This window comes from Doryrhamphus excisus, chromosome 7 (assembly GCF_030265055.1).
Source record: "Doryrhamphus excisus isolate RoL2022-K1 chromosome 7, RoL_Dexc_1.0, whole genome shotgun sequence".
In the NCBI taxonomy this organism is placed as follows: Eukaryota; Metazoa; Chordata; class Actinopteri; order Syngnathiformes; family Syngnathidae; genus Doryrhamphus; species Doryrhamphus excisus.
The window spans coordinates 20568554-20586819 of NC_080472.1; the positions used below are offsets into that span (position 1 = coordinate 20568554).

At 42.4% G+C, this 18266-nt stretch overlaps 1 protein-coding gene across 1 annotated transcript in view; it reads right to left on the reverse strand.

The window, feature by feature from the left end:
* Positions 1 to 3033: 3033 nt before the first annotated feature.
* LOC131132339 (hepatocyte growth factor-like) overlaps positions 3034 to 18266 on the reverse strand; it is a 37727-nt gene continuing 22494 nt past the window's right edge. The window contains exons 10-18 of the mRNA XM_058077877.1: positions 17594 to 17687; positions 13303 to 13442; positions 9126 to 9158; positions 8920 to 9052; positions 8743 to 8817; positions 7168 to 7305; positions 6987 to 7093; positions 6759 to 6892; positions 3034 to 5803 (exon numbers count right to left, since the gene is read on the reverse strand). Of these exons, the coding sequence (XP_057933860.1) occupies positions 5627 to 5803; positions 6759 to 6892; positions 6987 to 7093; positions 7168 to 7305; positions 8743 to 8817; positions 8920 to 9052; positions 9126 to 9158; positions 13303 to 13442; positions 17594 to 17687 (1031 nt within the window). The 3' untranslated portion in view covers positions 3034 to 5626. The remainder of the gene's footprint in view (positions 5804 to 6758; positions 6893 to 6986; positions 7094 to 7167; positions 7306 to 8742; positions 8818 to 8919; positions 9053 to 9125; positions 9159 to 13302; positions 13443 to 17593; positions 17688 to 18266) is intronic.

Sequence of the window (18266 nt, forward strand, 5' to 3'; positions counted from 1 at the left end):
AAATTGACTTTATAACAGGAGAGCTCTGCTGTTTTTAGGGACCTGCTGCTAGTCAAAGATCCTCTATGGAACAAGAGTGCTCGACTGTTTTTAAGGAACAACTGATGTTCAAAGATTCTTGATATGACAGGAGCATTTTGCTGTTTTTTGGGACTGACAACTAGTTAGAAATTTACTTTATAAAAGCTCTGCTGTTTTTAGGGACCTGCTGCTAGTCAAAGATCCTCTATGGAACAGGAGTGCTCTGCTGTTTATACGGAACGACTGATCTTCAAAGATCCTTGATATGACAGGAGCATTTTGCTGTTTTTTGGGACCGACTACTAGTTAGAGATTGACTTTATAAAAGCTCTGCTGTTTTTAGTCAAAGATCCTCTATGGAACAGGAGTACTCTGCTGTTTATAAGGAACGACTGATCTTCAAAGATCCTTGATATGACAGGAGCATTTTGCTGTTTTTTGGGACCGACTACTAGTTAGAGATTGACTTTATAAAAGCTCTGCTGTTTTTAGTCAAAGATCCTCTATGGGACAAGAGTGCTCGGCTGTTTTTAAGGAACGACTGATCTTCAAAGATCCTTGATATGACAGGAGCATTTTGCTGTTTTTTGGGACCGACTACTAGTTAGAGATTGACTTCATAATAGGACAGCTCTGCTGTTTTTAGTCAAAGATCCTTTATGGGACAGGGGTGCTCGGCTGTTTTTAAGGAACGACTGATCTTCAAAGATCCTTAATATGACAGGAGCATTTTGCTGTTTTTTGGTACCAACTTCTAGTTAGAAATTGACTTTATAACAGGAGAGCTCTGCTGTTTTTAGGGACCTGCTGCTAGTCAAAGATCCTCTATGGAACAAGAGTGCTTGGCTGTTTTTAAAGAACAACTGATGTTCAAAGATCCTTGATATGACAGGAGCATTTTGCTGTTTTTTGGTACCAACTACTAGTTAGAGATTGACTTTACAACAGGAGAGCTCTGCTCTTTTTAGGGACCTGCTGCTAGTCAAAGATCCTCTATGGAACAGGGGTGCTCAGCTGTTTTTAAGGAATGACTGATCTTCAAAGATCCTTGATATGACAGGAGCATTTTGCTGTTTTTTGGGACCGACTACTAGTTAGAGATTAACTTTATAAAATCTCTGCTGTTTTTAGGGACCTGCTGATAGTCAAAGATCCTCTATGGAACAAGAGTGCTCGGCTGTTTTTAAGGAACAACTGATCTTCAAAGATCCTTGATATGACAGGAGCATTTTGCTGTTTGTTGGGACCGACTACTAGTTAGAGATTGACTTTATAAAAGCTCTGCTGTTTTTAGTCAAAGATCCTCTATGGGACAGGAGTGCTCAGCTGTTTTTAAGGAACGACTGATCTTCAAAGATCCTTGATGTGACAGGAGCATTTTGCTGTTTGTTGGGACCGACTACTAGTTAGAGATTGACTTTATAAAAGCTCTGCCGTTTTTAGGAACCTGCTGTTAGTCAAAGATCCTCTATGGGACAGGAGTGCTCAGCTGTTTTTAAAGAAAGACTGATCTTCAAAGATCAAAGAGCTGTTTTTGAGGATTGACTATGAAAATGATAATCAAAGATCCAACTGTGAAATAGTATTCAAAGTCACAGGAGTCCTCACTCTGCGCTTTTTGAGGCGCTACCGTAAAAAAAACTAGTCACAGATCTTTCTTTGGAATACTGTCTCCGGGTTTAGGAAGATCTGAGACTGGACCCCCTCATCCGACCCAGAATCTGGTCCACCATTACGCCAAACACAGCAGCAGTGCAGAGACGAGAAGAAAACAGGACTTGTTTCTCTGTCCCCCTTGTCTCCTGTGTGTCCCACCTGGAAGAAAACCAGCAGCCCGCCAGTGGAGCACAGCAGTGACGCATGAAGACCAGCAGAGGGCGACAAAGGACACTTTTCTGCATTGATTCCTTCACTTTTGAATTCACTTGAAGAATTAAAGCATATAGAAAAACAATTGTAGACAGGTTTAATTTTTTTTAAAGCTACAGTATATTTGATATTACTTTGCATAAATCATAAATCCACAGCTGATTGAGGTTCTATGGATTTCTTTATATAGCGTTTGGAAGTTCATGTCAACCAGAAGAGAACAGAGTCTGCTGGGAAACATATAGCTTCCAAAAAAAAAACAATGTAAACATGACCTTCTATATCTGGTCTGCATGCCATCACTTTAAAAAAATGACTGGAGTAGAACACGGGCATTGACTTATTTTGGATGGGTGCAGTCGGTTGTCCATAATAGGTCACTGGAAGAAGGACAAGGCAAAAAAAAGTGGACACCATAATGTACCCATGGTGGTAAATGACTCGTCACATGGGAGTTTACTGCTTAGCTGGATCGAAATTGGACTGTGTCCTTAATAAACCAACCATAGGCATGCAAAACAAGACAAATGATGCTAACGCCAGGTCACATGACTATCCAACTGTAAAGGTAAATGATGCTAACTCCAGGTCACATGACTATCCCACTGTAAAGGTAAATGATGCTAACACCAGATCACATGACTATTCCACTGCAAAGGTAAATGATGCTAACTCCAGGTCACATGACTCTATCCCACTGTAAAGGTAAATGATGCTAACGCCAGGTCACATGACTATCCAACTGTAAAGGTAAATGATGCTAACTCCAGGTCACATGACTATCCCACTGTAAAGGTAAATGATGCTAACGCCAGGTCACATGACTATCCCACTGCAAAGGTAAATGATGCTAACACCAAGTCACATGACTATCCCACTGTAAAGGTAAATTATGCTAACGGCAGGTCACATGACTCTATCCCACTGTAAAGGTAAATGATGCTAACGGCAGGTCACATGACTCTATCCCACTGCGCTGGTGTGAGTTGTTTAATATTAAAATCAGAATAATACAGCGACTACAACATTTCACTGGACAAATAATGACAAAAACTCATCTATCTATTCATATATATATATATATATATATATATATATATATATATATATATATATATATATATATATATATATATCCCCCAAAATAGCAGCGTTGATCAGTTTGACATAATAAAAAAATATATTCAGTCATTGTTGTGTTATTTACAGAACTTACACCATTTACACAGGGCTATTTACAATTAAATAAGGAACACAAAATAAAAGCATAATTGGCTTGACAATTTACAATAAAAACAAATTAGATTGAGTCAGTGGGAATCGTTTTTACTTGGTTATTTTTGTGTATTTGGAAATAGGAAACAAGCACATACTTAACTCGTAAAGCAGCGTATGACTTTGAAAAGGACCAGCAACCGATGCTTGTATATATTATGGCTAATGTAGTCATAAATAAAGACAAGTCAAGTCATAAATTAAAAGACAAACAATACGCTGGTCAAGGAAAACAAGTCATCATACTCATCATACTTACATGGTGGATTTATGTTCAGTCTTTATGTTTATCGCTTACCGTTGATAACTGGCATGAGGAGCGTGTCATCGACATGACGGCATTTTGCTGTTTGTTGGGATCGACTACTAGTTAGAGATTGACTTTATAACAGGACAGCTCTGCTGTTTTTAGTCAAAGATCCTCTATGGGACAGGAGTGCTCGGCTGTTTTTAAGGAACGACTGATCTTCAAAGATCCTTGATATGACAGGAGCATTTTGCTGTTTGTTGGGATCAACTACTAGTTAGAGATTGACTTTATAACAGGAGAGCTCTGCTGTTTTTGGGTACCTGCTGCTAGTCAAAGATCCTCTATGGGACAGGAGTGCTCGGCTGTTGTTAAGGAATGACTGCTCTTCAAAGATCCTTGATATGACAGGAGCATTTTGCTGTTTGTTGGGACGATTGACTTTATAACAGGACAGCTTTGCTGTTTTTAGTCAAAGATCCTCTATGGGACAGGAGTGCTCGGCTGTTTTTAAGGAACGACTGATCTTCAAAGATCCTTGATATGACAGGAGCATTTTGCTGTTTGTTGGGACCGACTACTAGTTAGAGATTGACTTTATAACAGGAGAGCTCTGCTGTTTTTGGTCAAAGATCCTTTATGGGACAGGAGTGCTCGGCTGTTTTTAAGGAACGACTAATCTCCAAAGATCCTTGATATGACAGGAGCGTTTGGCTGTTTGTTGGGATCGACTACTAGTTAGAAATTGAATTTATAACAGGAGAGCTCTGCTGTTTTAGGGACCTGCTGCTAGTCAAAGATCCTCTATATGACAGGAGGGCTCGGCTGTTTTTAAGGAACGACTGATCTTCAAAGATCCTTGATATGGCAGGAGCATTTTGCTGTTTGTTGGGACGATTGACTTTATAACAAGACAGCTCTGCAGTTTTTAGTCAAAGATCCTCTATGGGACAGGAGTGCTCGGCTGTTTTTAAGGAACGACTGATCTTCAAAGATCCTTGATATGACAGGAGCATCTTGCTGTTTGTTGGGATCAACTACTAGTTAGAGATTGACTTTATAACAGGAGAGCTCTGCTGTTTTTAGGGACCTACTGCTAGTCAAAGATCCTCTATGCGACAGGAGTGCTTGACTGTTTTTAAGGAACGACTGAACTTCAAAGATCCTTGATATGACAGGAGCATTTTGCTGTTTGTTGGGACGATTGACTTTATAACAGGAGAGCTCTGCTGTTTTTGGTCAAAGATCCTTTATGGGACAGGAGTGCTTGGCTGTTTTTAAGGAACGTCTGATCTTCAAAGATCCTTGAAATGACAGGAGGGTTTTGCTGTTTGTTGGGACTGACTATTAGTTAGATATTGACTTTATAACATGACAGCTCTGCTGTTTTTAGGGACCTGCTGCTAGTCAAAGATCTTCTATGGGACAGGAGTGCTTGGCTGTTTTTAAGGAACGATTAATCTTCAAAGATCCTTGATATGACAGGAGCATTTTGCTGTTTGTTGGGACTGACTACTAGTCAAAGATCCTCTATGGGACAGGAGTGCTGTGCTGTTAGGGACCTGCTACTCATCAAAGATCCTGTATATAATATGATGATCCTGTATATGATAGAATGTATGACCGTTCCATGAAAAAGAGACTTATAAATATTTGCATTGCTATCAAATGTGACAACAGCGCCCCCGCTGGTTGCAGCCAGGTAGTGCACGCCATCATAGCCGCTGTTTTATGTCCATTCTGATTTGCATATGGATTAGATGTTGCAGGGCTGCTCCTCAGGGTGGACGTGAGAAGGAAATAAATAGCACGAGCGCTCTTTCCCAATCCGATATTAGCGGAAGGAGGAAGAAGAAGCCTCCAGATCTATAAGACCCATAAAGTCAACACGGGACGTTCATCGGGATGGACCAAGCATGGAGACAAATGTCCTGGTGACCACAAACACAACCCACCAGGGGCTTCGCTTCGAGATCCAACCGCCATGTTGTCCTTGGCACGGACCTTCACTCTCTTATGCCGCAAACACAAGAACCTCGCGAGGGGGCAAAAGGGGCGGACGGAGGAGGAGGCACATTCTAGGATCCTTGTAGTCATGCTACTCGGTATTCAAGTATATTCCAGGAGATAATACTTCATGGCTTCATCAGTCTTCATTGGCAAATTCCATTTCCCTGAAGGCACGTTGCTCCGCCCCCAACCCCGCCCCCGCTGTCAGTTCGTGTCGGGGCCGGGGTACAGCTTGAACACCTTGTATATCCACTCCGAGTAGTAGGCCACGTTGACGAAGAGCGCCGGCCGCGACGAGGCGCACTTGGTCCGCTGTATGCTAACGCCCACGATGACTTTACGTTCGTGTTCCTGGCAAACTAGCGGACCGCCGTAGTCTTTCTGGAAAAACCCACCAGAAACAGGAAGTTAGGGTGACTTCTTTGGGTTGCGGGTGCACCCTGGACTGGTGGCCAGCCAGTCACAGGGCACATATAGACAAACAACCATTCACACTCACATTCATACCTATGGACAATTTGGAGTCGCTAATTAACCTAGCATGTTTTTGGAATGTGGGAGGAAACCGGAATACCCGGAAAAAAAACACGCATGCAGGTAAATGATGCTAACACCAGGTCACATGACTATCCCAATGCAGAGGTAAATGATGCTAACGCCAGGTCACATGACTATCCCACTGTAAAGGTAAATGATGCTAACGCCAGGTCACATGACTATCCCACTGTAAAGGTAAATGATGCTAACGCCAGGTCACATGACTATCCCACTGTAAAGGTAAATGATGCTAACGCCAGGTCACATGACTCTATCCCACTGTAAAGGTAAATGATGCTAACGGCAGGTCACATGACTATCCCACTGTAAAGGTAAATGATGCTAACGCCAGGTCACATGACTCTATCCCACTGTAAAAATAAATTCTAGGCACGCATGCACGGGGAGAACATGCAAACTCCACACAGAGATGGCTGAGGGTGGAATTGAACCCCGGGTCTCCTAGCTGTGAGGTCCGTGTGCTAACCACTCGACCACCGCGCAGCCCTCATTCATTTCATTCAAGGACTAATTTGTTAATAAGTCATAATAATCAAAATTAACACAGTAATAATGATAATTACTGAATACTATGAATACTAGTTTGTCTATATGTGCCCTGTGATTGGCTGGCCACCAGTCCAGGGTGTACCCCGCCTCTCACCTGAAGACAGCTGGGATAGGCTCCAGCAGTAGAAAATGAATGAATGAATGAATACTACTACTACTAATAATAATAATACTACTAATAATAATTTTGGCCCAGCAGTCTTCTACAGAATGAACTTTTCGGCCTTACATCACAAACGCCTTCTCCTCTCCGTCCTCCGGCGCATATCCTGCTGTCTCCGGCGTCCCCCTTGATTCGCGAGCACATGTCCCCATCCACCATGGGCATGGTCACACGGTTCATGGCCTCGTCATGTCCCGTGTCTGCACGCAAAAAACACAAACAAGCGTGGCTGTGGTCAAGCTCTTCTTTGGTTGGAATTAAAAAATGTGTGAAACAAAACAAAGCGCTCAGTACTTTTGGTTTCCCCCCATCCGTACATGGTGCAGTTTGTGCCCACGGCGATGTGACATTCTTTTACGGGAAGATGAATGGTGGACGCGCCCTCCGACACGGGGGCGGGGCTGCGGAGACATCAAGACGTGATTCATCCCAGGCGAATAAATTCTACAACTTCGAGATTTCGGTGTGTACTCACTCCGACAGTTTCAGCATGACCAAGTTGGATCCCTCCGGTCCGCAGATGAGGCGGGAAATTCCGAGTCTGGGATGGCGGGAGGACTCGTTGAGGTGGTGCAGACCCACCTGGACGCTGTAGTCCTTCAGGTCTGGAACGCTAATGAAGGACAGTCAATGGATTAGGATGGAACATGACTATGTGCTTTCCTTCTGTTTAACTTTAAGCCAAAAGGAGGGAACAATGAACTTCTCCACACGTACAACGGATAAGGGATTTGGGACAATATTTGGAATCATATTTTAGAATATATATATATATCACTATATTGACACTTACTATGGTACCCATTATGTCATCGGATGCTCATATCACCTCGTACTTCGGTATGTGACAAAAAAATAATAAATTAAACTATATTAGGAAAGCAGGAAGTGAGCAAAAAAATTTTAAAGTAAAAAATAAATTAAACTTTATTAGGAAAGCAGGAAGTGAATGAAAAATATATTTTTTATAAAAAAGTAAAAAATAAAAATAAATAAATTAAACTATATTAGGAAAGCAGGAAGTGAATGAAAAATATGTATTTTTAAAAAAGTAAAAAAGTTTTTTAAGTATATTAGGAAAGCAGGAAGTGAACAAAAAAAAATTTAAACTAAAAATTAAATTAAACTATATTAGGAAAGCAGGAAGTGAATGAAAAATATTTTTTTTATAAAAAAGTAAAAAATACAAAAAAATTAATTAAACTATATTAGGAAAGCAGGAAGTGAATGACAATTTTTTTTAAGTGAATTTTTTTTACTCTATTAGGAAAGCAGGAAGTGAATGAAAAATATTTTTATTATAAAAAAGTAAAAAATAAAAAAATAATAAATTAAACTATATTAGGAAAGCAGGAAGTGAATGACAAATTTTTTTAAAGTAATTTTTTTTTACTCTATTAGGAAAGCAGGAAGTGAACACATTTTTTTTAGCTACAAAATAAATTAAACTATATTAGGAAAGCAGGAAGTGAATGAAAAATATTTTTTTATAAAAAAGTAAAAAATACAAAAAAAATAAATTAAACTATATTAGGAAAGCAGGAAGTGAATGACAATTTTTTTTTAAAGTTTATTTTTTTTTACTATATTAGGAAAGCAGGAAGTGAACAAATTTTTTTTAAGTAAAAAAAATAAACTATTAGGAAAGCAGGAAGTGAACACATTTTTTTTGAAGTAAAAAAAAACAAAACTTAAACTATATTAGGAAAGCAGGAAGTGAACAAATGTAACAGTTACTGATTGTAAAAGTACCAGATGGAGGGGTAGGATTTAATAAGCTTTGCTTCTTCCTACTCCTTTTGGACATGTGGAACTGTGAACTGATTATGGGATGCATTCAATTGTAATCTGATGCATGTTCAAATGAAATTAAACCATTACCATTCGAAACGGTTGTCGGTATCGGTCTGAAAAATCGATATTGTGCATCTCAGGTATAAATGTAGGAAGTGAAGGAATCCAGACAACGGTCTCAAGGATAAAGTCCGAGGCTGAGTCTACGTTTCCAGTGTCAATACCACCAATAAGGGCCCCTACGTCAAAGCCTTACCAGGACGTGAAGCACTGCTGGTCCGTCAACACCCAGCTTTCCCGGATCAAAGACCCTCCGCATAGATGAATCTTTCTGGAGCAAAGCAAACCTCGTCATCATCAAATGTCTTTTGAAGCAGCAAATATAATAATAAAAAAAAAAAAAAAAAGAAGAATCCCTGCGAGGGTATCTTACTCTCGCTGGATGCTCACGACCCAGCTGCCATCTGTTCCTCGTACTTGGTGTCCCCCGACGATGCGGGTGTTAATGTGGACGAAGCACGAAATCCTGCGGGGGGTCGGAGACGCACCGGGAGGGCCCAGAGTGGCTGCACATAATAACGAATGCGTCAACATTAAAACGGCATTAATTGCGTGTGAAAAGGGGGAACAAACACTCACCGTTCACCAGCGGCGTCCGTGTAGCGGCGTCACCTGATGGATGTCAAACATAAACACGGTTACACGCAGCACGTAACGGGCGGCAGATGTGTTTTAGATTAGCGTAATTATTTCACAGCCTTGGGAGACCGAGAGCGCCGACAAAGGCAAGCCAGCTCCATTTTTGTGTGTGTGTGTGTGTTTGATAAAAAGACAACAGCAGTTGGAACACTCCGTCCCCATGAGGCTTTCGGCGACATGTATAAATAACAGATATGACACGTTGGCTCCGGTCTTAATAAAGACTCAATGCCTTTGGAAAGTGAAGCGCTGACAGACGTGCCAGGAGTTAAGGAGGATTCCCAATCGGGAACATTCATTCATTCATTCATTTTCTACCGCTTTTTCCTCATGAGGGTCGCGGGGGGTGCTGGAGCCTATCCCAGCTGTCTTCGGGCGAGAGGCGGGGTACACCCTGGACTGGTGGCCAGCCAGCCAATCACAGGGCACATATAGACAAACAACCATTCACACTCACATTCATACCTATGGACAATTTGGAGTCGCTAATTAACCTAGCATGTTTTTGGAATGTGGGAGGAAACCGGAGTACCCGGAGAAAACCCACGCATGCACGGGGAGAACATGCAAACTCCACACAGAGATGCCCGAGGGTGGAATTGAACGCTGGTCTCCTAGCTGTGAGGTCTGTGCGCTAACCCCTAGACCACCGTGCCGCCCAATAGGGAACATGAATAATACATTTAACACTCCCGAGTACAGGATTTGGGAGAACACGTGGACAACAGCATGATGGGTATGAGCGGACTGCAACGCAACAGTTCGAGACCAGACACTGGATAAACTGCTTTCCGTAATGGACGACACAGCGAGGCTCTTTTTCCAACAGGCTCCTCCAGTTCCGTTCCCACAGTGAACATCCAATCCATGTGAATATGTTATTATGTTATTCATATCGCACGTATCGTATTAGTATCGTATCGTATTCATTTGCGCTGCTGTAACCAAGCAATAATACACCTTCAATAAATCAATAAATAAATGGATCAATAAAGCCTCTCTCAGGTCTATATTTAATATGAAGTATTATTTTCAAATACCTCCAAAAAACAGAGAATAGTTAAGAAAATATGTTATTAAATAATAATATTTGTGTTCTAAATACTGTCAATATTGAAGTTACATTATTTAGAAAACATGCTCACGTTATTAATAATAATTAATTATAAAATATCAATGTCATTAATAAATATTATATATTATTACATATATTATATAATTATTATTACATTATATATTGTTATATATATATATATATTTTATTATATTAATATTATATATTATATATTATATAATAATTATTATATATATATTTTATAATATTAATATTATATATATTATATAATAGTTATTATATATTTTTTTTAGAATATCAATATACATATAACATTTAATAATATTTATTTAATGATATATTAATTATATATATTATATAAATATTATATATAATATAATATATAAATATTATATATAATATTTATTTAATATTTATTTATTTAATTATTATTTATAAGTATAATATTTATACTTATTTTATAAATATTAATATGTTACAAAATAAAAATATTAATTACTATTTTATAAATATTTCATAAAAGAAAAAGCATGGTTGAAAATAAAATATTACGACGTATTTTCTACATGATTATATTATCTATTATAATATAAATATTTAAAAATCCAGGTTAAAATAAGCAGGAATGATGGAACACAACCCTGAGGCTCAGAGCTAATCCGTTTCAATGCACAAGTGAAGTGTAACAAATAAACCCATAATATGTCAACATGTGGCACCAGCTTGGTAAAAAAAACAACAACAAAAAAAATCAAATATGCTAATGCACTAATTTAGCATGCTAGTGGAACCTCACTCCATTCACGTCTGAATTTTGGCTATATTACTTCAAAATGGCTCTCTGCTAAACTTCCTGTTTACTTCCTGCCTGTGTCGGCAGCAAATTGCCGCGTGCGAATTTGATAAAAATTTCAGCAACCTTGACTGATCATACCCCTTTAGGCAGGAAGCTTTTTTCTGCTCTACGGCACACATGGCAGAGCTTCCAAGTGGGATTTTTAGCTTTGTGTTCCTTTTCCAAGCATGACGGGATTATTGTGGCAAATTCAGGCATTTCATTTCAAGTCCTGATGGTGTACGATACGCAACACGTACAGAAGCCAACATGCCGCTGCCGCCACCGCACCGACGAGTACAAGCAGACACTGACAAGCAGCAGTGGCGTCGCTGCATTGTTCACATTCTTGGCAGTGCGCAGGATGTAGAGTATACTTGGCAGGTGGACTGTAAACATCAGGAGGACGGTAAAGCTGCAGATCAAGTCCACAGGGAACTTCAGCTTCCGCTTTTGGACTTCATGTGAAAAGACGTGGCTTGTTAAACTTTCAGGGTGGGCACTCCACTGTCTGCCCTCCAGCCACTGCAGCTTCCCGGTTCATTCTTTTCTATCCCTGCCTCACATTCCGACTTGGGAAAAGGGACCAAAGTGCAGATCAAGTCCAGATCAAACACTTGGCCACAGACCAAATGTTGGATTTTCACCAAAATGTAAAGCCATTCCTTGAAAGGACTGCTGGGAGGTTCACACGAAATCCACCCTTACATCCAATACACCCACTGCATCCATCCAATACACCCACTCCATCCATCCATCCATCCATCCATCCAATACACTCCATCCATCCATCCATCCAATACACTCCATCCATCCATCCATCCAATATACCCACTCCATCCATCCATCCATCCATCCATCCAATATACCCACTCCATCCATCCACCCATCCATCCAATACACCCACTGCATCCATCCATCCATCCATCACACCCACTCCATCCATCCATCCATCCATCACACCCACTCCATCTATCCATCCATCCATCACACCCACTCCATCTATCCATCCATCCATCCATCCATCTACTCCATCATCACACCCACTCCATCCATCCATCACACCCACTCCATCCATCCATCCATCACACCCACTCCATCCATCCATCCAATACACCTACCCATCCATCCATCCACCACACCCACTCCATCCATCCATCCATCACACCCACCCCAATCCATCCATCCATCCATCCATCCATCCATCCATCCAATACACCTACCCATCCATCCATCCACCACACCCACTCCATCCATCCATCCATCACACCCACCCCAATCCATCCATCCATCCATCCATCCATCCATCACACCCACCCCAATCCATCCATCCATCCATCCATCCATCCATCACACCCACCCCAATCCATCCATCCATCCATCCATCCATCACACCCACTCCATCCATCCATCACACCCACTCATCCATCCATCCACTCCATCCATCACACCCACTCCATCTATCCAGCCATCCATCCATCCATCCATCCATCCATCACACCCACTCCATCCATCCATCACACCCACTCCATTCATCCATCCATCCATCCATCCAATACACCCACTCCATTAACCACCCACCCACCCATCCATCCATCCATCCATCCATCCAATACATCCAGTTCTATAGCGCATGGACTTATTAGGGTAAGGGGTGAGCTGGAGCCTATCCCAGCTGACTTTGAGCGAAAAATCATCTGTAGTTTTTCAAGAATAAAGTCAAACTATTAAGAGAAAAAAGTTGTAATCTCACAATTCATTTTAAGGGTTGGGGGGGGGGGCTTTCATTGAAATAGTAGCCAAAATGCAATTTGACTCTTCAATACGCTTGTTGTTCTCTATTTTGCTGCATTTGTGCTGCTTTCAAGTTTCAAGTTCAGTCTGTACAGGACAGATAGTACATGAATAAATATGACTTTCTCTAGTATTTCAAATTGGGGGGGGGGGGGGGGGGGGGGCATGATGGAAAATAATTGAGAAGCACCGCATAAGACAAAGCAGAGATGCATTTTTTTCTGGAAACATACTGCACACTACAACTTGTTAACATGTTAGCATGTTAGCATGTTAGCATGTTAGCATGCGTTGCTTCACAAAAAAATGAAAGCGGCAAAGTCACGCAAACGCCACACAAGCTGAATGTCACTAAAATCATCCGTTCTCCCGCCGCTGACTCCCACCCCCGACCCCGACGAGGCGCCACTCACAGTGCTTGAGTTTGCAGTAGTCCCAAGAGAGGCGCGTGTTGGGGTTGGTGTAACACCAGGGGCCGTGCTTGTCCCGGTCCGGGTTTCGACAGTAGTTCCTCTCCAGCCCTACATGGGATAGTGTAGAGTGAGAATCCCCGCTGTAAAACACACAAATATAGATTCTCATGTTCCGTTTTTTGTTATTTGGCAAACAGTGTATATCACAACACGCTCCGGGGGGGGGGGGGGGGGGGGGGGGCGGCGCTCTATAAACACGCTACAAGCGCTCACATGTATGTTCCTCGTTCAGCCGTACAAGGAAAGGCAGCGTTTAGTGCCGGGGCGCTCATGGGAGTTCAAAAGTATGCACTCCCTAGCGTTTGCTGCAGACCACCAGGAGCCACATCCACCACGGAGTCCCCGTTGGTACCAGTCATGTCTTCTCGGATATCCCTGAAAAACCATTACCGAACGGGAACGCCGCGGACGCGTTTTAGCGTCAGGGCGGGCAATTTGTCAAAAGGTGAAGATAATTTTGCTTCCCAGGAGAATATTAAACAAGCTGGAGCTCTCAGAGGTTTTCTTCCCGGGACGACCCTTCACCTTTGAGGAAGGGGAGGTAGACTGGCTGAGAGCTGATTGGCTTTGATCCGTTTGCCTCAGAAAGCACTTCCTGGGGGTCAGGGTTCGACTCTGGAACATGTCCATCTACCCCGTGCCATTTTAGGTTTTTTGGATTCCTGAAAATGAAACTTGGAACATCCATCTAAACCAGGGGTCTCAAACTCAATTTACCTGGGGGCCACTGGAGCTAGGGTCTGGGCAAGGCTGGGCCTTCAAATAAAGTGGGGGCGGGGGGGTTCAGTTGTCACCAAACACATCAGTTAGCAGCAAAGAATGTTAGCCTCTCTAGGAAACGTTCCCAGCATGGGAAGCCTATCCCAGCAGTCATTGGTCGAGAGGTGGGGTACACCCTGGACTGCTCTTTAGTCCTCAAATGTTTCAACTTTCTTGTTAAATTGCCAGTTGAATAACCCAGACATAGATGAATAATAATAATAGGGGCTTGGTATTGACCCCTGAGGAACCCCTGATTTCCTTCTTGAGTGTTTGTTTTCACTGCTTAGCTCCATTCAAATAAAGGGGTTCAGTTGTCAACAAACACATGAGTTAGCAGCAAAGAATGTTAGCCTCTCGAGGAAACGTTCCCAGCATTCATTCATTCATTCATTTTCTACCGTTTTTCCTCACGAGGGTCGCGGGGGTGCTGGAGCCTATCCCAGCAATCATTGGTCAAGAGGCGGGGTACACCCTGGACTGCTCTTTCGTCCCCAAATGTTTCAACTTTCTTGTTAAATTGCCATTTGAATAACCCAGACATAGATGAATAATAATAATAATAGGGGCTTGGTATTGACCCCTGAGGAACCCCTGATTTCCTTCTTGAGTGTTTGTTTTCACTGCTTAGCTTCATTCAAATAAAGGGGGGAGAGGGGGGTCCAGTTGTCAACAAACACATCAGTTAGCAGCAAAGAATGTTAGCCTCTCTAGGAAACGTTCCCAGCATTCATTCATTCATTCATTCATTCATTTTCTACCGCTTTTCCTCACGTGGGTCGCGGGGGGTGCTGGAGCCTATCCCAGCTGTCTTCAGGCGAGAGGCGGGGTACACCCTGGACTGCTCTTTAGTCCCCAAATGTTTCAACTTTCTTGTTAAATTTTTCCAGTTGAATAACCCAGACATAGATGAATAATAATAATAGGGGCTTGGTATTGACCCCTGAGGAACCCCTGATTTCCTTCTTGAGTGTTTGTTTTCACTGCTTAGCTCCATTCAAATAAAGGGGTTCAGTTGTCAACAAACACATCAGTTAGCAGCAAAGAATGTTAGCCTCTCTAGGAAACGTTCCCAGCATTCATTCATTCATTCATTCATTCATTTTCTACTGCTTTTCCTCACGAGGGTCGCGGGGGGTGCTGGAGCCTATCCCAGCAGTCATTGGTCGAGAGGCGGGGTACACCCTGGACTGCTCTTTAGTCCCCAAATGTTTCAACTTTCTTGTTAAATTGCCAGTTGAATAACCCAGACATAGATGAATAATAATAGGGGCTTGGTATTGACCCCTGAGGAACCCCTGATTTCCTTCGTGAGTGTTTGTTTTCACTGCTTAGCTTCATTCAAATAAAGGGGTTCAGTTGTCAACAAACACATCAGTTAGCAGCAAAGAATGTTAGCCTCTCTAGGAAACGTTCCCAGCATTCATTCATTCATTCATTTTCTACTGCTTTTCCTCACGGGTCGCAGGGGGGGTGCTGGAGCCTATCCCAGCTGTCTTCAGGCGAGAGGCGGGGTACACCCTGGACTGCTCTTTAGTCCCCAAATGTTTCAACTTTCTTGTTCAATTACCACTTGAATAACCCAGACAATAATAATAGGGGCTTGGTATTGACCCCTGAGGAACCCCTGATTTCCTTCTTGAGTGTTTGTTTTCACTGCTTAGCTCCATTCAAATAAAGTGGGAAGGGGGGGGGGGCAGTTGTCAACAAACACATCAGTTAGCAGCAAAGAATGTTAGCCTCTCTAGGAAACGTTCCCAGCATTCATTCATTCATTCATTTTCTACCTCTTTTCCTCACGAGTGTCGCGCGGGGTGCTGGAGCCTATCCCAGCAGTCATTGGTCGAGAGGCGGGGTACACCCTGGACTGCTCTTTAGTCCCCAAATGTTTCAACTTTCTTGTTAAATTGCCAGTTGAATAACCCAGACATAGATGAATAATAATAATAATAGGGGCTTGGTATTGACCCCTGAGGAACCCCTGATTTCCTTCTTGAGTGTTTGTTTTCACTGCTTAGCTCCATTCAAATAAAGGGGGGGGGGTTCAGTTGTCAACAAACACATCAGTTAGCAGCAAAGAATGTTAGCCTCTCTAGGAAACGTTCCCAGCATTCATTCATTCATTTTCTACTGCTTTTCCTCACGGGTCGCAGGGGGGGGGGGTGCTGGAGCCTATCCCAGCTGTCTTCAGGCGAGAGGCGGGGTACACCCTGGACTGCTCTTTAGTCCCCAAATGTTTCAACTTTCTTGTTCAATTACCACTTGAATAACCCAGACAATAATAATAGGGGCTTGGTATTGACCCCTGAGGAACCCCTGATTTCCTTCTTGCTGTTTGTTTTCATTGCTTAGCTCCATTCAAATAAAGTGGGGGGAGGGGGGTTCAGTTGTCAACAAACACATCAGTTAGCAGCAAAGAATGTTAGCCTCTCTAGGAAACGTTCCCGGCATGCATTCATTCATTCATTTTCTACCGCTTTTCCTCACGAGGGTCGCAGGGGGGGTGCTGGAGCCTATCCCAGCAGTCATTGGTCGAGAGGCGGGGTACACCCTGGACTGCTCTTTAGTCCCCAAATGTTTCAACTTTCTTGTTAAATTGCCAGTTGAATAACCCAGACATAGATGAATAATAATAATAATAGGGGCTTGGTATTGACCCCTGAGGAACCCCTGATTTCCTTCTTGAGTGTTTGTTTTCACTGCTTAGCTTCATTCAAATAAAGGGGGGGGGGGTCCAGTTGTCAACAAACACATCAGTTAGCAGCAAAGAATGTTAGCCTCTCTAGGAAACGTTCCCAGCATTCATTCATTCATTCATTCATTCATTTTCTACCTCTTTTCCTCACGAGTGTCGCGCGGGGTGCTGGAGCCTATCCCAGCAGTCATTGGTCAAGAGGCGGGGTACACCCTGGACTGCTCTTTAGTCCCCAAATGTTTCAACTTTCTTGTTAAATTGCCAGTTGAATAACCCAGACATAGATGAATAATAATAGGGGCTTGATATTGACCCCTGAGGAACCCCTGATTTCCTTCTTGAGTGTTTGTTTTCACTGCTTAGCTCCATTCAAATAAAGGGGTTCAGTTGTCAACAAACACATCAGTTAGCAGCAAAGAATGTTAGCCTCTCTAGGAAACGTTCCCAGCATGAGGAGGAAAAAAACGACACATACATCTTCGCCGCTCTCTCTCTTTCTCTCTCTCTCTCTCTCTTTCTGAGTGGGATATTTTTTCCCTCCAAAAAAAACGAGGCTCTGCTTTGCTCCATTTGTCATTCCGACCATTTCAAAGCTCTATCATCACTTTTTCGGTCTTGGTCAGAGATGAGACATGCGGCGTGATTTCCAGCGGCGTGAAGACAATAGCAGCTGCGACAACGGACAACGCTTTCCTGTTTCCTGTTGCTCTATCTGACAAGACGCGCACTGCAGTGTTAGCAGATAAAGCTGGAGTGGACTAAAAAAGGTGTCATTACCTGTTTATGTGACGCGACCAGTCGGCGCAGGGAATCCCGGAACGAGTGATGGCTAAAGCGCCGCGGTACGTCTCGCCGTTGTCTTGGTAGCACTCTGAAGAAAAACGAAACACACGTGTTATTGGAGACCGAGCGTCTTCCCCCGAAGGCTTCTTGGACTTAATTGCAATCAGTGCGTGAGTTAATATTTAAAAGTCAAGTGAGGTAATCCGACGTTGAAATGGAAGCAGTACAGAGCGTGTGGTCTAAAAGACGGACATAGGAAGTGACAGCGCACCCCGAATTGGAATTCATGAGGCTCATGAGGGCGAACGTGAAGTCTAAATAACGTAACGCAGCCGTGATGTAGTTCTACATCTCCATGGGGAACTCTGATACCTTACACGGCAAATGGATAAATTCAGTTTTTATAGTTTTTAAAGCTTTTGGTCGTCTCGTATAAAAAAAACCTAAAACAGCAACATGGCTGACAGCTTTCAGGATTTATTCACTAAAACGATGTCTGCTGGGGTTAAATATGGCCGTTGTTCATTTTTTTTGCATCTTAGATGTCATGACATGCTTCGAAAATGTATTGCTTGTACTGCTTTTTTTTTCTTTTCTATCCCCTCCTGCTCCGGTCCGGCCACTACAAATTTGTATAGCCAGAAAACATGAAAAATCAGCTTGGTGA